A 26,828-nucleotide genomic window follows, 5' to 3' on the forward strand; every position below is an offset into this window, starting at 1 on the left:
GCTTCAGCATAAATAACATAATCCCAGCATTCTCTCATCCTGTGTGGTGTGACACCAGTCTCTATGCTAAGCTAACACACTCACACTCAGTGTACAGAGATGAGATGAGAACATTGTGAGGATCTCCTCCTGTCTCAGTCTCAACATGTCAGGAACAGAAACTCTGCAGCGTTCTTCAGGTCTGAGACACTTTGAGAACAACTTTTATCTTCACCAGGATCTCAACTGTAAATTAAAACTCTTAATGCAGATCAGTTTCTCTGACGTTCATCACCAGGAAGAACTCTGAAGGAACCCTAGAGGAACTCTGAAGGAACCCTAGAGGAACCATGGAGGAACTCTGGAGGAACCCTCGGGGAACTCTGGAGGAACCCTGGAAGAACTCAGAGGACAGAAGCTTTGTGAGCAGAAGCTGACTCTCAGAGAAACAGAGGATTTAAGTTGATCCGTCACTTATCAGCTCAGAGTTTTGATGTAACAGCTTCAGTCTGAGGTGAAGACAGACGGATGGTTTTACTAAGAACACTCTGATCAGCTTCAGTCTGAGATGACGGCCCTTCATCATGTTCAGTTACAGTAAAACTTGTTGAATCTACCATAAAATAATAACTGGGTAATGAGAGGCTGAGAGAAGGACACACTGATGCTAACAGGCTAACAGATCAGCTGGTGGAGGATCGGAGCTAACGGCTAGTGTAGCTTAGCTGACAGTTAGCTTGTTTTAACTTGGCATCTCAGTGTGAATCCCCTGACGTGCTGCTGTTAGTCGGGCTGCTAACTGAGCTGCTAATTGACAGCTACCTGCTCGGCTAACAGCTGTCAGCTGCCTGGTGGTTAGCTGGACAGACGGCCGAAGAAAGCCCAAAACCCAGTCTGAAGTTACTGCTGTTTATTTTCTTTAGTATGAAAAATCAACATTAATATTTAGTGACATTAAAAATAAACAAACTCTGTTAACAGCAGCATTTTGATTGTAACCATCTCCTGTGTTTAAGGACTGCAGTACAACACATTTAAAAAAAAATACTGTTTCAACAAATATTTTTCAGATATTGTGTCATCTGATAACAGATGACCCATTTATGAGTTATAACAAAACATCATTTATAACTAATTAATAAAAAATATCAGGAAAAACAGATGAAGATAAACAGTTTTCTTTTGAAGAGGAAACTCAGAATCAACTAAAGATTTGTTTTCCGGTCAGGGATGACCACAGGTGAGGTCACAGAGGACACATGAGGTCACCGAGGACACGAGGTCAAAGAGGACAGGTGAGGTCAAAGAGGACACATGAGGTCACCGAGGACACGAGGTCAAAGAGGACAGGTGAGGTCACCGAGGACACGTGAGGTCAAAGAGGACAGGTGAGGTCAAAGCGGACAGGTGAGGTCAAAGAGGACACATGAGGTCAAAGCGGACAGGTGAGGTCAAAGAGGACACATGAGGTCAAAGCGGACAGGTGAGGTCAAAGAGGACACATGACGTCGAAGCGGACAGGTGAGGTCACCGAGGACACGAGGTCAAAGAGGACAGGTGAGGTCACAGAGGACAGGTGAGGTCACCGAGGACAGGTGTCATGTGCTCCTGTAGCCAGGTGCAGGTGGTAGGTGTGGTCATGGAACATCAGCAGACTGTAGAAGTTCTCTCCTCCTCTCAGGACACCGTGTTCAGCGCCTCCCCACGACACTGGACTGTCAACAAAACCGTGAACCGTCAGCGCTGCCCAGGACTCCAACCGAGGCTGCTCCAGGTGACATCTGCAGGACACATACAACCAACGAGTTCAACACAACATGTGACACGACCTGAAACACATCTCTTAACTTCTCTGCTGACCTGATCTGCTCAATGAGGCGGTGGACGTCTTGTGGAAGCAGCAGTCCAACGATGGAGACACTCAGAGCTCGACTTAGTGTCGTCTTTGGCTCAGGACAGACCAGTGAGGACAGGAAGCTGCTAGATGAGTTGTCACTGACACCACAGAAGAAGAGAAGAGGCGTTCAAGTGTTTGAACAGGAATAAAGACAGACGGGTGGAGACACGTTACAGAGGACAGCAGGTCACATGACAACTATTCACAGAGCGGCTAACATAGGACAAGTCGTCATTGCGTCCGCCCTCTCACCAGCTGACGTGGGCGTCCACGGCTCCAAGCCACTCCAGGAAGCGGTGAGGGTCACATGACTGCAGGTCAGAGGTCAGCAAGGCGGGGCAGGAAAGGTCTTTGAGGGTGCAGCTGCTGATCTCAGGTCTGTGCTCTGACCAATCATATCGAGACAGGAGAGCCTGCAGAGAGGCTCCGCCCCCTACAAAACACACAGCAGGGGCTTATGGTAATACACAGGCTGATGAAATCTTTAGGTTCGTCCGAGATGAGCCAGCCCTGCGCAGATTCGTTCACCGGCGATCGGTGCACAATGCATGCTGGTTAGTTTTGTGTCCGACTTCATCCCAACTTGCTCTGACGTATTACAAAAGTGGACGGCAATAAAGCCGCGAGAGCGAGGCGGCCGCAGTTTTTAGAGCCAGGTGCTGCAGCTGCTCTCCACCGACTGCACCGCCTGGCTCTCACCTGATCTAACAGCTGATTGGTTCAGATGTCGACTCAACAAGATGACGTTTTAGATAAACTACTCATTTTTGTTGAATTTTAGAGATTAAGATTGTATTTGTCTGATCTGAAGGTTTATTCTGTGAACAGAAAACATGTTGTGTGACTGATGGTGAAAACAAACTGATATATGGGTCTGATCACTTTTTTAATGAACTGACATCATTCCAGACAGGATGTAAGTGTGTCTGTGACTTCCTGTACGGACTGAAGGCTGCTGGAAACTGTCGGGAAACTGTCCGACTTCACCGCAGCTTTTTGTCACCGCCCCCCGCAGCGGCCGCCTGCTCTCATCTACTTTCCAGGCAAGGCGCAGTTCATCTCGAACGAGCCTACTGCTAGGTGTGGTCACAGGTGTGACTCTTAAGGTCATCGCACTGAAGATTCTGGAGAGTCAAGTCCTGAGATTGATGATACAGAAACATTGAACCACAGATACATGTTGGTTCAATGTTTGATGATGGGAGGACAAATCTGAACCTGGTAATTAGTGTAACTGTGATGTAACATTCAGAGTCGACTAAATGGGTCCTAACTTCTGTCTGAAGGAACAAAACAAACCCTTTACAGACAGAGCCGCCACAACTTCATGTTTACACAGAACCAAAGAACCCACTGCGCTGTCCGCGATATGTGACATACAGGGAGAGTGTTGCACCTGCTGCCTCCCTGCCTACCCTTTTTGAAGAAGAGATGAAACGTTACCAGAATGAGACATCACTACGAGCCGACCAGGATCCACTCTTGTGGTGGAAAACTACGTACTGAAGTATCCAAACATTGCTCAGATAGCGAGGCGAAAGTTGGTCATACCTGGCACTTCAGTGAGGTCAGAACGGGTGTTTTCATCCAAGTGTCACGTTCATATTGTGTCAGCAATAAGCACCTTATTTTTTGTGTTTAAAAAAATAAATAAAATAAAATAAATAAATTCGAAAATATTCGAACTTAATTTCATGGTGCTTTTGACATCTCTCTGTCCTTACGACCCTCACAGCTGATCAGGAAAAACTCCCCAAAAAACCCTTTAACGGGGAAAAAACGGTAGAAACCTCAGGAAGAGCAACTGAGGAGGGATCCCTCTTCCAGGACGGACAGACGTGCAATAGATGTCGTACAGAACAGATCAGCATGATAAATTAACAGTAATCCACATGACACAATGAGACAGAGAAAGACAAGCCCCTTTTACACTGCCAGATTTTCCGCAAATGTTGGGCCATTTTGCCGGCAAGCTGCAAGCGTTTAGACATAGAGCCGGATTGGCAAGTTGATCCGAGGTGCCCAATTTTTCGCCTCGTAGGGTAGACATATTGGTGGAATATGGTGTTCTTCCTTCTTTGAGTTAGCCGCTAACTGCTAACAGCTGCTGTTCTTCCTTCTTTGAGTTAGCTGCTAACTGCCAACAGCTGCTGTCCTTCCTCTTTGAGTTAGCCGGTAACTGCCAACAGCTGCTGTTCTTCCTTCGAGTTAGCCGCTAACTGCTAACAGCTGCTGTTCTTCCTCTTTGAGTTAGCCGCTAACTGCTACCAGCTGCTGTTCTTCCTCTTTGAGTTAGCCGCTAACTGCTACCAGCTGCTGTTCTTCTTTGAATTAGCTGCTAACTGCTACTTTTTAAATCTCTGCGGTGTGTCGTACACAGAACACGTATAAACATCACACCCGTCCTGTCCTGCTGTCTGTCCTGTTTATACAGACATTGTGTCTGTGCTGTTCCCTCCTCTACTGCCTTATAAGTGAAACAATCTCTTTCCCTCCATTCTGTGATTTGATCTTTTCTACAGGTCAGTGAGGTGGAATAACAACGTTAAACTCCAACCTTGAAGAGGTGGAGCAAAAGGAGCTAAAGATTATTGTTTGTGCGCTCCAACAGAAGGTTAATAAATCATGATGGGATTCAACCACTCTCATGCAGCTTAGCTAAAGCTAGCTGTGGCTAAAGCTAATGTGTAGTCGCCAGGGTTTGGCTGTGGTGTGTCATGGGTAACACAGGTGTGTCTCACCTGGATGATGTGACAGCAGGAAGTCAGTCCTCAGTTGAAGTCGTGACTTCAGACCTGCGATGAGTCTCTGATGGCCCCACCCACCAGGAGCCATGCTGCTGTGCGTCAGATCAACTGTCACCACTGGAACACAGATAATCATGTTTCACACACCTGTTTCTATGATGAGCTGACAGATGCTCAGGTTCACCTGGTTCAACATTTATTCTATTGTTTCACATCATCATGAACTCCTGCCAGAGCAGACATGACATCGCTGATGTCACTGTGATGTCACTGTGCTCTTCAGACCGTATCTGCGGTTGGTTCTGTGGTTGAATCTGGACGGTTTCCCTTCGACTCCCAGCAGCTCAAACGAGTCTTTGTCCAGAGACAGAGTCAGGTGACCTGCAGGCGGACAGACGGATGGACAGCCTGGGTCAGACACCTGTACGTGACATCATGTGACCACTGATGACATCACACAGGATTTACCGTTGGGCATCAGAGCGACAGAGTTGTCTTCATCGAGCCTTGTCTTGTAGGACAGACCGGACACTCGTCCTGCACACACGTGCGCGCGCACACACACACACACACACACACACACACACACACACACACAGAGCATATTCTGTTTATACTGACACATCACTGATCAGCTGTGAGGGTCATAAGGACCGAGGGATGTCGTATGCTGTAAAGCCCTGTGAGGCAAATTGTGATTTGTGATATTGGGCTTTATAAATAAAATTGAATTGAAAATTGAATCGCTTCCTGTTTCAAATTAATAGTGTACAGGTGTGTGTCAGGTGTACAGGAGTTACCTTGGTACACGGCGGCCTCCAGGAAGTGTTTGTCCAGCAGTTCGTACGTGGGCAGGTCCCTGATCAGGTAGAAACTGTTGAAACTGTTGAATGCAGTGTCCAGGTGAGAGGGGGCGGAGCTACACTCGGGCAGCAGCACAGACACCTGCACAGGTAAAACAAAGGGCTCACTACACAACAGAGACACACCTGAGGTCACACAAACAGGAGTCACTTCCTGTTTATTTAACAGTTGAGGGCGCAGCTAGGACGAGAGGAAGAGACGCAAGTGAGGGAAATGTTCATGTGAGATTTGGTAATGGGATGAACCTCTTCTTTGAGAGGAATTTGAAGGATGCATGTGTGGATCCTCTGCGGGTATAAAATCCCCACAATGCTTTGCACATGATGAGATTTAGTGTTTAAATCATTCACAGCAGAGATGGAGTGCTAAGTGAATGGTGGTGAGAGCAGCCACAGTAAAGACATGAGCATATCCTGCAGGTCAAAGCATCGCTCTTATGTTTTGAGGTGAACTTATTTCAGAGGATTACCTGGCGGTATAATGTACAATTGGCGCAGTCAGCTGTTTGAGAGCAGCGCAGCTCATCAGATCAGATCTATTCATGTTATTAAGTCAAGTAAAGTTCCACTGATTGTCACACACCTGAGTGTGTGAAATTTGTTCTCCGCATTTGACCCATCCCCTGAGGGAGCGGTGAGCAGTTGCGGTGCCGCACGCGAGAATCATGTGGTGATGTAACCCCTCCCAGTTCCAACCCCTGATGCTGAGTGCCAAGCAGGGACACAATGGGTTAATGATGATCACGTGAGGACACCTGTTAGTCTGTCCCAGAGAATGAGAGGAAGGACTCTTGTCTCTGTGGGAAGGATCCATGGGTCCGTCCCAAGTCTCTTAAATTACTGCTAGTGCTACTGCTAGCCGACTTTGCTAGCTGTTTAGCCCCTCCCACCTAGGAAAAAATGTGAGGAGCTAACGCTAGGAGCGATGAGCGAGCATTGTCGGTTTAAGAGACATGAGACGGCCTTACTCTGAAGCGTCACGTGAAGCGACGTCCAGTCCTGATGACGGCGGCATAACTGGATCTGCTGCATAACAGAGCCAGCGTTTGGCGTACATCCCAAGTCACACTATATTTGCTGATCAAAGCCGTAGTGTTGCAGGAAATATCATCAATGTTACTCTTTGTAGTCACGTAGGCACATGAATTACAGCGTTCATTGCAGAGATTGCATGTAACGGGTACTCTTGCGTTGTTTCTCCGCCATCTCGTTCAAATGAGCCAGATAAAGGGGGCGGGTATTTATACGTCAGAGCCTCAGCTGAAAAAGACTTCCTGTTAGGAACCTCTCAACCATCCTAGCTCGTAGCTGCTTAAAGCTTGCTGCTAGCTCCTAGCACTAGCTCCTCGCTGCACAAGTAAGAGACTTAGGACGGCCTAGAAGATGGCGGACCTCGAACGACTTCCAGTTCAAGCGAGGAGCTAGCAGTAGCACCAAACAGCATGGATACCAAGAGGCGAAGCTCAACAGAACGCCCCATAGCAACAGACTCGCCCATGGTTTCATCCTACTGCCGCCATTTTGGACTGTCAGCAGACCGCAGCAGACCCGCTTGCATACAAAGACACACAGACAAACTGAAGTATATCGCTATTAATTATTCTTACAATGCTACTCACCTCGTGATAGCTTGGTCACAGCTGCTTTTTCACGTTTTTGTAAAGCAAAATATAGACTTTAAAAAAAACAAAACGAAGAAAAACGGCCTAGATGGCATCTCTACATATTACATCCACTTATGAGAAGATTAACTTAATTACTCCATCAAAATCACCCCATAAGCCAATCTACCAAAAAATAAAAATAATAATAAAAAAAAAAATCAATATTTTAACTAAAAACACATTAATGGCGACATCACATAGTCAGGAATAAAGATTTATTTACAGTTTGTACAGTAAGGGTACAGTAATAATAATAATAATAAATATATATAAAATTGATATTAAAACACTTTAGTTGTTGCAGTTAATTGCACTACACTGTTTTTACTTTTTTCTCCTCTCTCCTTGACATCTTACATGTTGTCTGGGCGCAACAGTCCAAAATGGCGGCAGCGCTACCGCAGCGCCCCTAGTGGCTGTTGTCAAAAATTCAACGGAGCTTCGCCTCTTGGTGTCCATGCTCTTTGGTAAGAGACTTGGGACGCAGCCTTAGACTCTGAGAAACACCCACTAAATCATAGACATATATACATGTACATGTATATATGTCTATGCACTAAATTATGTCCCGATGACCTCAGGAACCGGAAGCCCTTTGTTTTCTGTATTTAGACATTTACTGTGAAAGTCTGTGCCTAACATGTGTACACTCGGCTTGTTTCCTGTGTTCAGTCTGTTAGCATAATGTGATCTCCTCACGCTGTCGGCTCTCTAACCGAACGGCAACAGATGCTAACAGGTGCTAACAGGCGGTGTTACCTTGTAGTTGAAGTGCAGCTGCTCCACCTGGGAGCTCAGCCGGTTCTTCTCGTGCTGAAAGCTGGACCGATCAGAGACCAGCAGAGTCCGGGGAGTCCGCTCCAGACCTGCCGACATCTTGAACACAACTTTATTAACACAACACTGATGTGACAGCACAGAGCTAACCACTGCTAGCACGCTACAGCACACTTCCGGTCAGGGCTTTTCAAAATAGAAGCGACCGACTGCAGCAGCTGGATGAAAGACTTGAGTTCGTTTTTTTCAGTGTTCATGTGGTTTTAATATTTTGTCCTTAACTTAGTCTCAAGAATCCCTTAAAGCTAAACCGTGTCAGACACGAGCTCAGCAGCTGATACTTAAAGTACATCACTGTAATCTGGTTACTCTACGTACTGCAGTGAGTGACGTCAGTATCAAAGCTGACTGGATCCGGGTCATTACAGGTCAGCAGGGGGCAGCACTGAGCCGCGGTTCGCTAACAGACCCTCGTTCCTTGCCGTAGTTACATGTTCAGACCCGGAAGTGGAGAAAACACGTGACGCTGCTGTGTGAGGCTCGGTGAGCTGCTGTGGCACGGCTCGGATCACTTTGGACCGGTTCGGCTCTGGTTCAGTGTCTTTTTCGGTGTGTGACGTCATGTCGTCGGTGGACTGTGAACCTGGACAGTTTGATGACGCAGAGGAGGACAGGTGAGACAGTCTGCTGTGTCTGTGAGTGTGAGACAGTCACTGCCTGTGTCATCTTCATCATCTTCATCTTCATTATTGTTGTTGTTGTTTTTCTCCTGCGTATGTTTGTTTTGTTGTTGTTATTTACTGGTGGAGTATTTCCTCTCAGTGCCATGAACGAAACAACAATAATGTGTGACGTCACAGCGTGGTGACAGCTGATGAGAGTCTCAGTCTCAGCTGTGTTCAGTGTCATCAGACATGTCACTGTCTCACAGACACTTTGGCTCCATCTCATCACATATGAAGCTCCTCATTCCTTCCTTCATTCATTCATTCATTCATGGCTCTGATGATGTCACTCATCATGAACCGCCCCGCCTCTTTCACATGAACGCTCTCGTGGCTGATATGAGACTCAGAGCTGTGTCGTGACTGGTCATCAGAGGGAGGGCAGATGAAGTGACCTCAGATCAGCTGATTGACTCTGACTGATGGATCTAACTGTGCGTTCACACCAAAAGCTGCCAGAGCTGCAAAATAGCTGAATTCGCTCTAGCAGCGCCGCTGGTAAAATATTTGTGGCAGCGAAAGCAGCTCAAATCGCTCATGAGTCAAATTCTGAACATTTGATTATGCTTCTTAATTTAAAGGAGCTGCAAAGCAGGTTACTGGCTGGAGCACAGAAATGTGACTTCCTGCATTTGCCTGAGAACAGAAACTTTAACGTTTGGACAATGAAAACAGGATAAAAAGTCTAAACAGGTCTGACATTAAACATTAAACACACACAGCCTGTGTTGTGTTCAGGCGTTGTCACGTAAATAACAAATTCCAGTACCTGAATACACTGTAGCACAACACAGCAGCATGTCAAGTGGGCTGAACCCAAATCGAATATGAGCAAAGCCTTTGATTTGTTATGTTCACCCTCACACATTCACACGTTCACATGTTCACCCTCACACGTCCACATGTTCACCCTCACACGTTCACACGTTCACATGTTCACCCTCACACGTCCACATGTTCACCCTCACACGTTCACACGTTCACATGTTCACCCTCACACGTCCACATGTTCACCCTCACACGTTCACATGTTCACCCTCACACGTCCACATGTTCACCCTCACACGTTCACACGTTCACATGTTCACCCTCACACGTCCACATGTTCACCCTCACACGTCCACATGTTCACCCTCACACGTTCACACGTTCACATGTTCACCTTCACACGTTCACATGTTCACCCTCACACGTTCACAGATCCACATGTTCACCCTCACACGTCCACATGTTCACCCTCACACGTTCACACGTTCACACGTTCACATGTTCACCCTCACACGTTCACACATCCACATGTTCACCCTCACACGTTCACATGTTCACCCTCACACGTTCACACGTTCACATGTTCACCCTCACACGTTCACATGTTCACCCTCACACGTTCACACATCCACATGTTCACCTTCACACGTTCACATGTTCACCCTCACACGTTCACATGTTCACACATCCACATGTTCACTCTCACACGTTCACATGTTCACCCTCACACGTTCACACATCCACATGTTCACCCTCACACGTTCACACGTTCGTTGTAACCACCGTCTGTGTAACGGTCCTCACTTCCTATTGTTGTTTAGTCCCTGCAGTGTCCAATCAGAGCTGTCGGCTGTGACCAGTCAGCTGAGTGATGTCACTCTGCAGCCTTCATCAGACCATCAGCAGGAAGAGGAGGAGGATGATGAAAATGAAGATGATGATGATGAGGAGGAGGAGTGGGCGTGGCGTTCATCAGGAGGTGATCTGACCAAAAGATACAACAGGACGTCTCAGAGCTGTCAGGTCACACACACACACACAGAGTAACACACACACACACACACACACACACACACACACACAGAGTAACACACACACACACACACACACACACACACACACACACACACACACACACACACACACACACACACACACACACACACACACACACACACACACACAGAGTAACACACACACACACACACACACAGAGTAACACACACACACACAGAGTAACACACACACACACACACACACACACACACAGAGTAACACACACACACACACACACACACAGGATCGTGAGTCCAATCTGAGAGTTTTAGGGGGCGGAGCCAGTTTCTATGGTGAGATGTGGAGGCGTACACGTCCCGTGATGAGCCACACCCACCACAGGTGTCACTGAATTAAAGTTGGACACAGAAAGGACGTCCTTCCAGCAGGCGTCTGTCACACTGATTAATTATTGATGATTCTAATATTGATTTGTTTGTTTTTATTGATCAGTCCAACAGACAGAATCCGTCCAATAAGACGCTGCCGTCGATACCATCTGACAAAGCTCTGAGGAAGTACGAACACAAGATCAACCTGGGTAACACACACACACACACACACACACACACACTGCATTGATCAGTGATCATGTGTAAGGATCAATAACAGGCTTCAGTCATGTGATCAGAACAGTTATTGACGAGTTTAGCTGATAATCGAGCGTATTGGTTTTGTTTTAGATAAACTGAAGTACGCCGACTCTGTGATCAATAAAGTGACGAGCATGCAGAGACAGAAAGACGCCGACACGTACGTCTGAACTCGCCTCACTGTTTGTGACATCACAGGTCATGTGATTGATGTGACTAATGCTCTGATTGGCTGCTGTCTGCAGGTACAGGATGAAGGACAAATCAGATCGAGCCACGGTGGAACAGGTGAGCTGCAGGCTTTTATTTAGAAAGGGCCTGACAGGAAGTGAACTTCAGCATGTAAAACGTCTTGTCATCACTTCATCTGTCATTTATTTTATATTATTTATTAGTTATTGATTGATGTTTGTAAACAACACAAACTAACAAACACTGTGATGTTTTCAACACGTCATCAGTAAATCTGATCACAGTTTCAGCTTCGTGCTGATTTGACACATAAAGTCCACAGGATCTGTCCCGCTGATCGACAGAACTATTGATCCTCTGATCAACGATCAGTAAGTGCTGGGGCCTGTATCATGAAGCAGGATTAATGTCTCAGCGAGGTAACTTCAGGGTTAACCCTGGGTTTTCGGTCTCACGAAGCCGGTTCAGTTCTTATCGGGGTAGATCACCATGGTAACTTACTCTGAACGGCTATCCTGCTCCGGAGCAGGGTAAGTTCAGGGTTGAATCTGATCCTATAAAAAGCACCACCCACTGGCCAATCAGCTGTTGATGGCTGACAGAAATGCAGCCCAGTCATGACGGGAAGTTTAATTCATTTGATTGATTTTGATTTGAAAGTTTATATTGAAGATTAAAAAAGAAAAGAAAGCAACAACAACAGACAATGAAAAGATTGTTCAAAAAGGAGTGGAAAGAAGTGGAACTTTCATCCCAGCCCTTCATAAGAAAGAAACTGATCATTAGCAGACACTTAATAGCACCATTAATTAGTGCCAACATTTTGTTTTGTTGGAGGAAATGATCCCTGTTAAAGATAATGGGCCTAACTGACAGCTTTGCTGCTGGAAATGTGGAAAGTAGCCTATCATGTCTACACTTCATGGTGTTTGAGGGATTTTCCTTTTTGTTCCTTAAAGAGGGACACTAGGTATATTTCTGCACAGCTGTTAATTTCTAACACAGCTCAATATCAGGATGATTTTATTCAGACTATCAGTTTGGTGTTGATATGATTTAACTGTGGCGTCAGCTTTAAGCTTTATTGTAGCATATATAACGTTATGACAAAGAAGACCAGTTTATCAGACGCAATGATGTTAGACGATAATTGTAATACACGCAGTTCATCTGCGCAGCATTGATTTCATGGGATTCAAGGGTGTGATCAGTGTCAGATGTACAGGTACAGGTACTGTAGCTACTTGAACCAGTGATGAGTCATTTAACCTACACATCATTTTATTTGCTGCCTTGTGTTGTCTTGATTTTTCCCTCTCTCCTCCTCTATTTCTTCTTTCCTCACCCGTTTCTTTTTCTTCTCTGTTATGTGATGTCATTGATGTTTTGACAGGGGAATTTCTTTGATAAGCTTTTAGTGGCTTCTAACCTCTCCGGCACTTTTATTTTTTTAACCTTGTAAATGTTATACTGTCTGTTTTTAACATTATGTGCAAATAAACTAATCTAAACTAAAACTAAACATTATTCATCCCGTTATGCGTTGCCACGCATGTTTCCTCCTCCTGCAGCTGCCACGGTGTTGGCCTTTTCTCTAATGTTGCTTTTCTCCTCCTCATATTTTAGTAGAATTAATCTCTGATCCTCACATGAGAAATACTTTTTCCCCTCACATACGGCGCTCTGTGAGGACGCTCAGTGAGGACGCTCAGTGACGCTCAGTGACGCTGCGCTTCTCTCATGATTGTGATTGGTCCGCTGCGTGCGCGTTCACGGCTCTTGATAAAGCAACCCTGGGTTGAGTTACCGAGTTGATATCCAGCGTCGTGATACCGATTATCCTGATTGCCATTGTTAGGGTTAGTCAACCCAGGATAGGTCTGGGTAACCCAGGAAAGGTTGATCTCGCTTCGTGATACAGGCCCCTGATCTTCTTCTTCTCCTCCTGCAGGTTTTAGATCCTCGAACTCGAATGATTCTGTTCAAGATGTTGAGTCGAGGAATCATCAGTGAGATCAACGGCTGCATCAGCACCGGGAAGGAGGTCAGACATCATTGATCACTGGTCGATACACTGATCGATACACTGATCAATACACTGGTCTATACACTGATCGATACACTGATTAATACACTGGTCGATATACTGATCAATATAGTGATCAGTGAACTGGTTGATACACTGATCAATACCGGGAGCTCAGCTCTGTGTTGGTGTTTTCAGGCTAATGTTTATCATGCCAGCACGTCAGCAGGAGAGAACCGAGCTATCAAGATCTACAAGACCTCCATCCTGCTGTTCAAGGACCGAGACAAATACGTCAGCGGAGAGTTCAGGTCAGTCACCACAGAAGAAGAAGAGTTCAGGTCAGTCACCACAGAAGAAGAGTTCAGGTCAGTCACCACAGAAGAAGAAGAGTTCAGGTCAGTCACTACAGAAGAGGAAGAGTTCAGGTCAGTCACCACAGAAGAAGAGTTCAGGTCAGTCACTACAGAAGAGGAAGAGTTCAGGTCAGTCACTACAGAAGAAGAGTTCAGGTCAGTCACCACAGAAGAAGAAGAGTTCAGGTCAGTCACTACAGAAGAGGAAGAGTTCAGGTCAGTCACCACAGAAGAAGAAGAGTTCAGGTCAGTCACCACAGAAGAAGAAGAGTTCAGGTCAGTCACCACAGAAGAGGAAGAGTTCAGGTCAGTCACCACAGAAGAAGAGTTCAGGTCAGTCACCACAGAAGAAGAAGAGTTCAGGTCAGTCACCACAGAAGAGGAAGAGTTCAGGTCAGTCACCACAGAAGAAGAGTTCAGGTCAGTCACCACAGAAGAAGAAGAGTTCAGGTCAGTCACCACAGAAGAAGAGTTCAGGTCAGTCACCACAGAAGAGGAAGAGTTCAGGTCAGTCACCACAGAAGAAGAAGAGTTCAGGTCAGTCACCACAGAAGAAGAATTCAGGTCAGTCACCACAGAAGAAGAGTTCAGGTCAGTCACCACAGAAGAGGAAGAGTTCAGGTCAGTCACCACAGAAGAAGAGTTCAGGTCAGTCACCACAGAAGAAGAAGAAGAGTTCAGGTCAGTCACCACAGAAGAGGAAGAGTTCAGGTCAGTCACCACAGAAGAAGAAGAGTTCAGGTCAGTCACCACAGAAGAAGAAGAGTTCAGGTCAGTCACTACAGAAGAGGAAGAGTTCAGGTCAGTCACCACAGAAGAAGAGTTCAGGTCAGTCACCACAGAAGAGGAAGAGTTCAGGTCAGTCACCACAGAAGAAGAAGAGTTCAGGTCAGTCACCACAGAAGAAGAATTCAGGTCAGTCACCACAGAAGAAGAAGAGTTCAGGTCAGTCACCACAGAAGAAGAGTTCAGGTCAGTCACCACAGAAGAAGAAGAGTTCAGGTCAGTCACCACAGAAGAAGAAGAGTTCAGGTCAGTCACCACAGAAGAAGAATTCAGGTCAGTCACCACAGAAGAAGAGTTCAGGTCAGTCACTACAGAAGAAGAGTTCAGGTCAGTCACCACAGAAGAAGAAGAGTTCAGGTCAGTCACCACAGAAGAAGAGTTCAGGTCAGTCACCACAGAAGAAGAGTTCAGGTCAGTCACTACAGAAGAGGAAGAGTTCAGGTCAGTCACCACAGAAGAGGAAGAGTTCAGGTCAGTCACCACAGAAGAGGAAGAGTTCAGGTCAGTCACTACAGAAGAGGAAGAGTTCAGGTCAGTCACCACAGAAGAAGAGTTCAGGTCAGTCACCACAGAAGAAGAAGAGTTCAGGTCAGTCACCACAGAAGAGGAAGAGTTCAGGTCAGTCACCACAGAAGAAGAAGAGTTCAGGTCAGTCACCACAGAAGAAGAAGAGTTCAGGTCAGTCACCACAGAAGAAGAAGAGTTCAGGTCAGTCACCACAGAAGAGGAAGAGTTCAGGTCAGTCACCACAGAAGAGGAAGAGTTCAGGTCAGTCACCACAGAAGAAGAAGAGTTCAGGTCAGTCACCACAGAAGAAGAGTTCAGGTCAGTCACCACAGAAGAAGAAGAGTTCAGGTCAGTCACCACAGAAGAAGAAGAGTTCAGGTCAGTCACCACAGAAGAAGAATTCAGGTCAGTCACCACAGAAGAAGAGTTCAGGTCAGTCACCACAGAAGAGGAAGAGTTCAGGTCAGTCACCACAGAAGAAGAGTTCAGGTCAGTCACCACAGAAGAAGAAGAAGAGTTCAGGTCAGTCACCACAGAAGAGGAAGAGTTCAGGTCAGTCACCACAGAAGAAGAGTTCAGGTCAGTCACCACAGAAGAAGAAGAGTTCAGGTCAGTCACCACAGAAGAAGAAGAGTTCAGGTCAGTCACCACAGAAGAGGAAGAGTTCAGGTCAGTCACCACAGAAGAAGAAGAGTTCAGGTCAGTCACCACAGAAGAAGAGTTCAGGTCAGTCACCACAGAAGAGGAAGAGTTCAGGTCAGTCACCACAGAAGAAGAAGAGTTCAGGTCAGTCACCACAGAAGAAGAATTCAGGTCAGTCACCACAGAAGAAGAAGAGTTCAGGTCAGTCACCACAGAAGAAGAGTTCAGGTCAGTCACCACAGAAGAAGAAGAGTTCAGGTCAGTCACCACAGAAGAAGAATTCAGGTCAGTCACCACAGAAGAAGAGTTCAGGTCAGTCACTACAGAAGAAGAGTTCAGGTCAGTCACTACAGAAGAAGAGTTCAGGTCAGTCACCACAGAAGAAGAGTTCAGGTCAGTCACCACAGAAGAAGAGTTCAGGTCAGTCACTACAGAAGAGGAAGAGTTCAGGTCAGTCACTACAGAAGAGGAAGAGTTCAGGTCAGTCACCACAGAAGAAGAGTTCAGGTCAGTCACCACAGAAGAAGAAGAGTTCAGGTCAGTCACCACAGAAGAAGAAGAGTTCAGGTCAGTCACTACAGAAGAGGAAGAGTTCAGGTCAGTCACCACAGAAGAGGAAGAGTTCAGGTCAGTCACCACAGAAGAAGAAGAGTTCAGGTCAGTCACCACAGAAGAAGAAGAGTTCAGGTCAGTCACTACAGAAGAGGAAGAGTTCAGGTCAGTCACCACAGAAGAAGAGTTCAGGTCAGTCACCACAGAAGAGGAAGAGTTCAGGTCAGTCACCACAGAAGAAGAAGAGTTCAGGTCAGTCACCACAGAAGAAGAATTCAGGTCAGTCACCACAGAAGAAGAAGAGTTCAGGTCAGTCACCACAGAAGAAGAGTTCAGGTCAGTCACCACAGAAGAAGAAGAGTTCAGGTCAGTCACCACAGAAGAAGAAGAGTTCAGGTCAGTCACCACAGAAGAAGAATTCAGGTCAGTCACCACAGAAGAAGAGTTCAGGTCAGTCACTACAGAAGAAGAGTTCAGGTCAGTCACCACAGAAGAAAAGTTCAGGTCAGTCACCACAGAAGAAGAGTTCAGGTCAGTCACTACAGAAGAGGAAGAGTTCAGGTCAGTCACTACAGAAGAGGAAGAGTTCAGGTCAGTCACCACAGAAGAGGAAGAGTTCAGGTCAGTCACCACAGAAGAAGAGTTCAGGTCAGTCACCACAGAAGAGGAAGAGTTCAGGTCAGTCACCACAGAAGAAGAGTTCAGGTCAGTCACCACAGAAGAAGAAGAGTTCAGGTCAGTCACCACAGAAGAAGAAGAGTTCAGGTCAGTCACCACAGAAGAAGAAGAGTTCAGGTCAGTCACCACAGAAGAAGAGTTCAGGTCAGTCACCACAGAAGAAGAGTTCAGGTCAGTCACCACAGAAGAAGAGTTCAGGTCAGTCACCACAGAAGAAGAAGAGTTCAGGTCAGTCACTACAGAAGAGGAAGAGTTCAGGTCAGTCACCACAGAAGAAGAAGAGTTCAGGTCAGTCACCACAGAAGAAGAAGAGTTCAGGTCAGTCACTACAGAAGAGGAAGAGTTCAGGTCAGTCACCACAGAAGAAGAGTTCAGGTCAGTCACCACAGAAGAGGAAGAGTTCAGGTCAGTCACCACAGAAGAAGAAGAGTTCAGGTCAGTCACCACAGAAGAAGAAGAGTTCAGGTCAGTCACCACAGAAGAGGAAGAGTTCAGGTCAGTCACCACAGAAGAAGAGTTCAGGTCAGTCACCACAGAAGAAGAGTTCAGGTCAGTCACCACAGAAGAGGAAGAGTTCAGGTCAGTCACTACAGAAGAGGAAGAGTTCAGGTCAGTCACCACAGAAGAGGAAGAGTTCAGGTCAGTCACCACAGAAGAGGAAGAGTTCAGGTCAGTCACCACAGAAGAGGAAGAGTTCAGGTCAGTCACCACAGAAGAAGAGTTCAGGTCAGTCACCACAGAAGAAGAGTTCAGGTCAGTCACCACAGAAGAGGAAGAGTTCAGGTCAGTAGGAGGAGTAGGAGAACACAGGCTCCTCCCCCTCAGTACAAGTTTTAACTTTCGGTTGTCTCCAAAACAAAACACATCAGACACAGGCCAGTCAGTTTGACTCACTTCCTGCAGATCATTATCATAATCAATAATCATCATTAGTCACTGATTGATGTGTGTATCAGCTGTTCTCAGTCACCATGAGGCGCTAACACATTCTTCTGTTCAGGTTCCGTCACGGTTACTGTAAAGGAAACCCCAGGAAGATGGTGAGAACCTGGGCAGAGAAGGAGATGAGGAATCTCATCAGGTCAGAACCTTTCTACTGATGCATAGAACCCAGTAGAACCTGATGTAACTGACAGATAGAACCCAGTGGAACATGGCGTGACTGAATGGTAGAACCCAGTGGGACATGGCGTTACTGACAAGTAGAACCCAGTGGAAGCTGACGTGACTGACAGGTAGAACCCAGTGGAACCTGATGTGACTGACAGGTAGAACCCAGTAGAAGCTGACACAACTGACAGGTAGAACCCAGTGGAACCTGATGTGACTGACAGGTAGAACCCAGTAGAAGCTGACACAACTGACAGGTAGAACCCAGTGGAACCTGACGTGACTGATAGGTAGAACCCAGTAGAACCTGACGTGACTGACAGGTAGAACCCAGTGGAACCTGACGTGACTGACATGTAGAACCCAGTGGAACCTGACGTGACTGATAGGTAGAACCCAGTAGAAGCTGACACAACTGACAGGTAGAACCCAGTAGAAGCTGACGCGACTGACAGGTAGAACCCAGTGGAACCTGACGTGACTGACATGTAGAACCCAGTGGAACCTGACGTGACTGACAGGTAGAACCCAGTGGAACCTGACGTGACTGACATGGAGAACCCAGTAGAAGCTGACGTGACTGACAGGTAGAACCCAGTGGAACCTGACGTGACTGACAGGTAGAACCCAGTCGAACCTGACTGTCTTTATGTTTCAGGCTGCAGACGGCAGGAATCCCAAGTCCAGAACCTCTCCTCCTCAGAAGTCATGTTCTGCTGATGAGCTTCATCGGGAAAGACAACATGTAAGTACCAATCAGAATATTTGATCAAAACCGGTCACAGATGTTCACTGAATAATTATGATTCTCCTGCTATGTAATGATCACTGTGTATTAATCACTGTGTATTGATCACTCTGTGTATTGATTCCTGTGCGTATTGACCACTCTGTGTATTGATCACTGTGTATTTATTCCTGTGTGTATTGATCCCTGTGTATTGATCACTGTGTATTGATTCCTGTGTGTATTGATCCCTGTGTATTGATCACCCTGTGTATTGATCACTGTGTGTATTGATCACTCTGTGTATTGATCACTCTGTGTATTGATCCCTGTGTATTGATCACTGTGTATTGATCCCTGTGTGTGTTGATCACTCTGTGTATTGATCCCTGTGTATTGATCACTCTGTGTATTGATCCCTGTGTGCATTGATTCCTGTGTGTATTGATCACTCTGTGTATTGATCCCTGTGTGCATTGATCCCTGTGTGCATTGATCACTCTGTGTATTGATCCCTGTGTGCATTGATCCCTGTGTGCATTGATTCCTGTGTGTATTGATCACTCTGTGTATTGATCATTCTGTGTATTGATCCCTGTGTATTGATCACTCTGTGTATTGATCCCTGTGTGCATTGATTCCTGTGTGTATTGATCACTCTGTGTATTGATCCCTGTGTGCATTGATCCCTGTGTGCATTGATTCCTGTGTGTATTGATCACTCTGTGTATTGATCCCTGTGTGCATTGATCCCTGTGTGCATTGATTCCTGTGTGTATTGATCACTCTGTGTATTGATCATTCTGTGTATTGATCCCTGTGTATTGATCACTCTGTGTATTGATCCCTGTGTGCATTGATCACTGTGTGTATTGATCACTCTGTGTATTGATCCCTGTGTGCATTGATCCCTGTGTGCATTGATTCCTGTGTGTATTGATCACTCTGTGTATTGATCCCTGTGTGCATTGATCCCTGTGTGCATTGATTCCTGTGTGTATTGATCACTCTGTGTATTGATCATTCTGTGTATTGATCCCTGTGTGTATTGATCACTCTGTGTATTGATCACTCTGTGTATTGATCCCTGTGTGTATTGATCACTCTGTGTATTGATCCCTGTGTATTGATCACTCTGTGTATTGATTATTCCTCAGGCCAGCTCCTCTGTTGAAGAATGCCTCCTTGTCGGAGTCGAAGGCTCGGGAGCTCTACCTGCAGGTTCTACAGAACATGAGGAAGATGTTCCAGGAAGCTCGACTCGTCCACGCCGACCTCAGCGAGTTCAACATGCTGTAAGAGACCACACCCACCACACCCTCCACCCCTTCAGAATAAAAGCCCTGTGGAACTGACTAACCTGTGTGTAGGTATCACGATGGAGACGCTTACATCATCGACGTGTCACAGTCGGTGGAACACGACCATCCACACGCTCTGGAGTTCCTCAGGAAGGACTGCAGCAACGTGAACGGTGAAACTGGTGATCCTGAGTATGGATGATTGATTATCAGGTCCGAACCTGTCAGCTGATCAGTGTGTGTGTGTTCTTTTCCCAGAGTACTTTGTGAAGCGTGGTGTGGCGGTGATGACGGTAAGAGAGTTGTTTAACTTCATCACCGACCCATCGATCACCTGCCACAACATGGACCAGTACCTGGAGAAGGTCTGACCACTCCCACATTCAGTAAAACTTTATTTATAAAACACAAAGATACAACAATTACTAATCAGTTTGTGATTGATCGTCCAGGCCATGGTGATCGCAGCCGATCGGACGTCGGAGCAGCGATCAGATCAGGACAGAGTGGACGAGGAGGTGACAGGAAGGAAACACAAACACCATCATGTTGGCACATTTACGGTGATGCCTCACCTGTCTGACTTCTCCCCCTCAGGTGTTTAAGAAGGCGTACATCCCCCGCACGCTGACCGAGGTGAGTCACTACGAGCGAGACGTGGACCTGATGAGGACCAAGGAGGAGGAGTCTGCCATCTGCGGACACGACGACAACGTAAGAGTCACAGCAGTCAGTGGGCGTGGCTTCAGACGGTACGGTTCCCTGTGCTGGAGTCAAGATGGCGGTTCCTTAATCTCCAGGAACGGGTCATCTAGTGCACATGTGTGGAACCATATGTTAATGAGTGTATGTTTGTTTACAGCTGTGAGGAACCTCTGTGTTCATTGATGACATACAGAACATTATCACAACATTACCAGAACATTATCAGAACCCTGGTGACTCTGTGGCTCAGTGACACAAAAAACCTGATGTGAACATTTTTGATGATACAGTGGATCTATACAGGGATTTTTCTAGGTTCTCAGAGGAACCTGACAGAAAACAAGAACAGAATAAATGATCCATGAGAAGGGGACTGATGCAGAGACAGATAAGAAGAGGTTCTCAGAGGAGTGTTTTGGAATTTCTTGAGTCTCTGATGTCTTGATGGAGTGAAGTTCCAGAAGGTGACATTCTCTGAGGAACGTCTGATTGATTTAAAGAATGTGACAGTTGTTGTTTGTGTTCTCCAGGTTCTGTATCAGACGCTGACCGGACTGAAGAAAGACTTATCTGGAGTTCAGACGGTACAAACACACACACTCTGTCTCATGCTACTCTTAGCTTAGCTTAGCATAACTTAGCCTGACAGTGACGCACTGTAACCCTGGCTGACTCACCTGCGGAGAACCAGAGAACTGTAAACTGTGAAACTTCTGTCAGGGAATGTCCTCACTTCCTTTCTGCTGTTTCACATTAAAAGCTTCTTAAGAGTCAACAAACAGAGGAAAGAAAAGATAGTCTCAGGTTCAAGGCAATGTTAAGCAATCTGGAACAGGTTCTAACAGCGATTGTAAAGAGAACAGACAGTTTTATGGCATCACACAGATGCTCATTCATGTCTGTCGGAATCTGTGCTAGGCCACACCCTTCTTCAACAACACCATCACTTCCTGTTGGTCACTTGCAGAAACAGGTCGTGGTCACACTCCAGGACCGTTTGTTCCTGTGGTGGCGCCACATGATCCAATGTTAGTTTGTTTCCTGTCTCATCTTCAGTCTGTACATTAAAAACTCCAAAGATTCAAAATAATGGACGGCTTCCCGTCAGACAAGGCTCCAGAGTAGAACATCCAATCAGAAATCAGGTCCAATAAAACAGCCAGAAACAACCTCCTGCTGTTCAGTGTGCGTTCAGAAACATTTGCTCCGAGCGAACTCTGGTTCAAACTTTCAGTTCTTTAGGACGGCACTGAGGGAGCATCAGAACGTCAGGCAGCAGAACGTCAGGTGGCAGAATGTCAATTCAATTTTACTTATAAAGCCCAATATCACAAATCACAATTTGCCTCACAGGGCTTTACAGCATACGACATCCCTCTGTCCTTATGACCCTCACAGCTGATCAGGAAAAACTCCCCAAAAAAACCTCAAAAGCTCATAAAATCATTACTGCTAAGGGCTAAAGGAATACAAGGCTCAATAGAGCTCTGACTCTCAGTCAGCCTGGCTACAGTGCTGAAAAGAAACCTGGGGTTGTTCTTATTGTCTTCTATTAATGCTGAGTAATAGTTTGCTCTGGCATTGCGGAGGCCCCTCTTATAAGTTTTGAGACTGTCTGTCCAGATTAAACGAGATTCTTCCAGTTTGGTTAATCGCCAATTCCTTTCAAATTTTCGCAATATTTGTTTTAACTTACAGGTTTGAGAGTTATACCAAGGAGCGAACTTTCTTTGCTTTGTTAACTTCTTTTTAAGAGGAGCTACAGAGTCAAGAGTTAATCGCAGCGAGCCTACAGCGCTATTGAAAAGATGATCAATTCAGGAGAGGTTAAAGTCGGTACGGGAAACCTCTGTTACTGAAGGACTTGGTATTGAATTTAACGACGGAGTAATCATTTCCTTAAATTTTGCGACAGCACTATCTGATAAACATCTAGTATAGTAACTGTTGCTGAGTGGTGTGTAATCGAGTAAAAAGAAATCAAAAGTAATCAGATAATGATCCGATAGCGAGGGATTCTGTGGAAAGACTGTTAGGTTATCAATTTCAATTCCATACGTCAGAACTAGATCGAGGGTATGGTTAAAACAGTGAGTGGGTTCATGTACACCCTGACTGAAGCCAATGGAGTCTAATAATGAGATAAACGCGGTAGCCAGGGAGTCATTATCAACGTCGACATGAATGTTAAAATCGCCTACAATAATAACTTTATCTGATTTAAGAACTAAACTGGATAAAAACTCTGAGAATTCAGATACAAATTCAGAATACGGGCCAGGAGCACGGTACACTATAACAAATAAAAGTGGCTGCGAGGTTTTCCAGGTCGGATGTAAAAGACTAAGAACGAGGCTTTCAAATGAATTATAATCTAGTTTAGGTTTAGGGCTGATTAACAGACTAGAGTTAAAAATGGCTGCAACTCCCCCTCCTTGGCCACTCCGCTAAGTAAATCAATGTGATTATCTGATATTAATTTGTTTACTAACACTGCTTTAGACAATACAGACCTGATATTTATTTATATTTATAAAACTATGGCTGGGTATTTGAACTAGAAGCTCAGAGAGGCGTATAGGACTGCGACTCTGAGTCCTGGTCTCAACTCTGGGTTGTCAGGGATTTAAAGTACTAATAAAGTTTGCCAGGTTCCTAGAAATGAGAGCAGCTCCATCCAAAGTGGGATGAATGCCGTCTCTCATAATAAGACCAGGTTTTCCCCAGAAAGTTTGCCAATTATTAACAAAACCCACATTGTTTGCTGGACACCACCTGGACAGCCAGTGATTAAATGATGACATGCGGCTAAACATGTCATCAGTGGGTTTTTTTCCCCGTTAAAGGGTTTTTTGGGGAGTTTTTCCTGATCAGCTGTGAGGGTCATAAGGACAGAGCGATGTTGTATGCTGTAAAGCCCTGTGAGGCAAATTGTGATTTGTGATATTGGGCTTTATAAAAAAAATTGATTGATTGGTCAGATTTGGGAGGGGTTCAGAGAAAACTACGGAGTCTGACATCGTTTTTGCATATTCACACACCGAGGCAATATTAATTTTAGTGACCTCCGATTGGCGTAACCGGGTGTCATTGCTGCAGACGTGAATAACAATCTTACTGAATCTACGTTTAGCTTTAGCCAGCAGTTTTAAATTAGATTCAATGTCGCCCGCTCTGGCACCAGGGATACATTTGACTATGGCCGCTGGTGTTGCTAACTTCACGTTTCTCAGAATAGAGCTGCCAATAACCAGAGTTTTATCCTCAGCGGGTGTGTCGCTGAGTGGGGAAAAGCGGTTAGAAACGTGAACAGGCTGGTGGTGAACCGTGGGCTTCGGCTTGGAGCTGCGCCTCTCACGAACAGTTACCCAGCTTCCCGGCTGCACAGGTGTTACCGGAGGACAGTTAGCAGAGGCTAAGGCTATGCTATGTGGCTCTGCACTGGCTACAGGGGACTGGCTAACTACCGCAGCAACTGAATGATTTTCCATGGTGCGGAACCGCGCTTCTAGTTCACTAAGAGGCCGTTTACACGTTGCCGGCTATTTTCATAAACGGACATTTCACCGTCTCCATTTTCAAAAAGATCTTCGTTTACACTTACCCGTGTATATATACACAAGAGCACACCAAACATGTAGTTGGCAGTGTAACGAGAAGCTCAAGCCTTCCATGTATCCATTGTCACCATAGCAACATAGGTCGCACTTTTGACACAGGTGCAAGTTACGGCGCATACTGTGACGTCGGCTGTCTATAACTCCGTTTATCTCCGTTTATCTCAGTTTACATGCAAACACGCAACCGGAGTTTTCCAAAATCTCCACTCTGGCCAGAGTTTTTAGAAAGACTCGTTTTCAGAGGAGAAAACTCCATTTGCGTGTAAACGAAGGGCACAAATGAAGGAAGATGTCTCCGTTTATCAAAATCACCGTGTACGTGTAAACGGGCTCTCAGCCTCGCCTCCAACGCAGCAAATAAGCTACACTTGTTACAGTTACCACTGTCGCTAAAGGAGGCAGAGGCATAACTGAACATTTGGCACACCACGCAAGAGAGAGCAGAGGGAGAAGCCATCGCTAACTGTAAAGCTAATGTAGCTACCAAGGCTAGTAACGTGCAAACAACAGCTAAGAGATTAGCAAGAGAGTCGTTACATAGAGGAGAGCTATAAGTGCTTAAACAGAACTAGTGTGGGTTAAGACTTGAAGTAGATGTTAAGAAACTGAAGTGAGAAAGCAGAAAGCAGGCTAGTAGAATTCATCAGAGCAGTACAGAGACGCTGTCACAGAAACACCGGAAATGACACAACTCGCTTACCACAATACGTCAGCACTGTGACATCCAGTTGAACCTCAGGCAGCAGCACTCTGATTGGATTTACCACTGCACCCTTACATGTGCACAGTGTTGCCATGGATACGCATTGACACATATTTGTTGTGACTGTGTGGCGTCTCCTCAGGTTCCGGCTCTGCTGGAGGATGACCAGCCTTCATCACAATCATCATCCTCAGAGGAGGAGGAGGAGGAAGAGGATGAGCGGGGGGAGGAGGAGGAGGAGGAGCAGGAGAAGCAGGGGGATGAAGCCCAGATGGACAAAAAGGTGTTTATCAGTTTCTGTCGTGTCCTCAGATATGTGGACGAGTGTCTGTGTGTCTGTCCTCTGAATGTCTCCGTCATTTCAGGAGAAGAAGAAGAAGGTAAAGGAGACTCAGAGGGAGAAGAGGAAACACAAAGTACCCAAACACGTGAAGAAGAGGAGGGACAAGGTGTCCAAAATGAAGAAAGGAAAGTGACGACTTCCTGTTTGTCAATAGCCACGACTCAGTCCTGAACTACAGCCGAACTACAGCCGAACTCCTATAGTACCACAGAGACCCTCAGGCACGAACTTCCTGTTAAAGTTGTGAAGTTGTAAAAACCTGGACGAGATTGTTTCAATTCTCAGAATGTTTATTAAGTTTTGACTTTACATTGTTTTTGTTTAAAATCTGTTGATAAAAACATTCTGACATCATGATGACACGTTTCCTGTGTCACTGATTTTAAACTCTGCTGCGCTGAAATGTCACATGATGCCCCCCAGCATCAGGAACCAGCTGCTGTGATGGATCATTGACCCACTGACACAGAGGGAGAACCCAGAGAACCAGGTAGAACCCAGTAGAACCTGGTGTGACTGACAGGTAGAACCCAGGAGAATCTGATGTGACTGACAGGTAGAACCTGTTGTGACTGACAGGTAGAACCCAGTAGAACCTGGTATGACTGACAGGTCAAACCCAGTAGAATCTGACGTGACTGACAGGTAGAACCCAGTACAATCTGGTGTGACTGACAGGTAGAACCCAGTAGAAGCTGACGTGACTGACAGGTAGAACCCAGTAGAACCTGGTGTGACTGACAGGTCAAACCCAGTAGAATCTGACGTGACTGACAGGTAGAACCCAGTAGAAGCTGACGTGACTGACAGGTAGAACCCAGTAGAATCTGGTGTGACTGACAGGTCGAACCCAGTAGAAGCTGACGTGACTGACAGGTAGAACCCAGTAGAACCTGGTGTGACTGACAGGTAGAACCCAGTAGAACCTGGTATGACTGACAGGTCAAACCCAGTACAATCTGACGTGACTGACAGGTTGAAACCAGTAGAACCTGGTGTGACTGACAGGTAGAACCCAGTAGAACCTTAGAGGGGATGACAGAGGGAACAGGACAGTGATTACACGGTAACGTTCAGGTCACAGAACGATGACGAGACGAGAAAACACTGTTCCTCAAAAGGGGGCGTGGCCTATCTGTTTTCAATCAATCAATCAATCAATCAATCAATTTTATTTATAAAGCCCAATATCACAAATCACAGTTTGCCTCACAAGGCTTTACAGCATACGACATCCCTCTGTCCTTATGACCCTCACAGCTGATCAGGAAAAACTCCCCAAAAAACCCTTTAACGGGGAAAAACGGTAGAAACCTCAGGAAGAGCAACTGAGGAGGGATCCCTCTTCCAGGACGGACAGACGTGCAATAGATGTCGTACAGAACAGATCAACATGATAAATTAACAGTAATCCACATGACACAATGAGACAGAGAGAGAGAGAGAGAGACAGAGAGAGAGAGAGAGAGAGAGAGAGATGCAGGTAATGACAGTATCTTACAACAACATTA

The 26,828-nt window shown here is 45.9% G+C and overlaps 2 protein-coding genes across 2 annotated transcripts; one reads left to right on the top strand and one right to left on the bottom strand.

Moving 5' to 3' along the window:
- Nucleotides 1-874: 874 nt before the first annotated feature.
- On the bottom strand, nt 875-8,167 carry rpp40 (ribonuclease P/MRP 40 subunit). Its single transcript, XM_049599341.1, has 8 exons — nt 7,910-8,167; nt 5,424-5,568; nt 5,092-5,160; nt 4,909-5,004; nt 4,618-4,740; nt 2,129-2,309; nt 1,840-1,974; nt 875-1,760 (listed from the first exon to the last, which is right to left on the bottom strand). The coding sequence occupies exons 1-8, from the start codon at nt 8,024-8,026 to the stop codon at nt 1,562-1,564; spliced, it is 1,065 nt and encodes a 354-aa protein (XP_049455298.1). The 5' UTR covers nt 8,027-8,167; the 3' UTR covers nt 875-1,561.
- A 243-nt stretch (nt 8,168-8,410) lies between these two features.
- On the top strand, nt 8,411-25,674 carry riok1 (RIO kinase 1 (yeast)). The gene is made up of 17 exons (XM_049599313.1): nt 8,411-8,601; nt 10,242-10,443; nt 10,930-11,017; nt 11,160-11,229; nt 11,315-11,357; nt 13,213-13,305; nt 13,486-13,598; nt 17,809-17,889; nt 18,577-18,663; nt 19,803-19,940; nt 20,016-20,119; nt 20,205-20,311; nt 20,399-20,464; nt 20,544-20,660; nt 21,182-21,235; nt 25,117-25,257; nt 25,340-25,674. Exons 1-17 carry the CDS (start codon nt 8,549-8,551, stop codon nt 25,448-25,450), a joined length of 1,668 nt encoding a protein of 555 aa, XP_049455270.1. The 5' UTR covers nt 8,411-8,548; the 3' UTR covers nt 25,451-25,674.
- The last annotated feature ends 1,154 nt before the right edge of the window (nt 25,675-26,828 follow it).

Source organism: Epinephelus fuscoguttatus, linkage group LG15 (genome assembly GCF_011397635.1).
Source record: "Epinephelus fuscoguttatus linkage group LG15, E.fuscoguttatus.final_Chr_v1".
Taxonomy (NCBI): Eukaryota; Metazoa; Chordata; class Actinopteri; order Perciformes; family Serranidae; genus Epinephelus; species Epinephelus fuscoguttatus.

Coding starts and splice junctions, on each gene's coding strand:
- riok1 (XM_049599313.1), top strand. CDS start 8,549: ATGTCGTCGGTGGACTGTGAACCTGGACAGTTTGATGACGCAGAGGAG. Junction 11,358..13,212: donor ATCGAGCCACGGTGGAACAG/GTGAGCTGCAGG, acceptor CTCCTCCTGCAG/GTTTTAGATCCTCGAACTCG. Junction 25,258..25,339: donor AAGCCCAGATGGACAAAAAG/GTGTTTATCAGT, acceptor CCGTCATTTCAG/GAGAAGAAGAAGAAGGTAAA.
- rpp40 (XM_049599341.1), bottom strand. CDS start 8,026: ATGTCGGCAGGTCTGGAGCGGACTCCCCGGACTCTGCTGGTCTCTGAT. Junction 5,569..7,909: donor AGCTGCACTTCAACTACAAG/GTAACACCGCCT, acceptor TTACCTGTGCAG/GTGTCTGTGCTGCTGCCCGA. Junction 1,975..2,128: donor GTGGACGCCCACGTCAGCTG/GTGAGAGGGCGG, acceptor CTGTGGTGTCAG/TGACAACTCATCTAGCAGCT.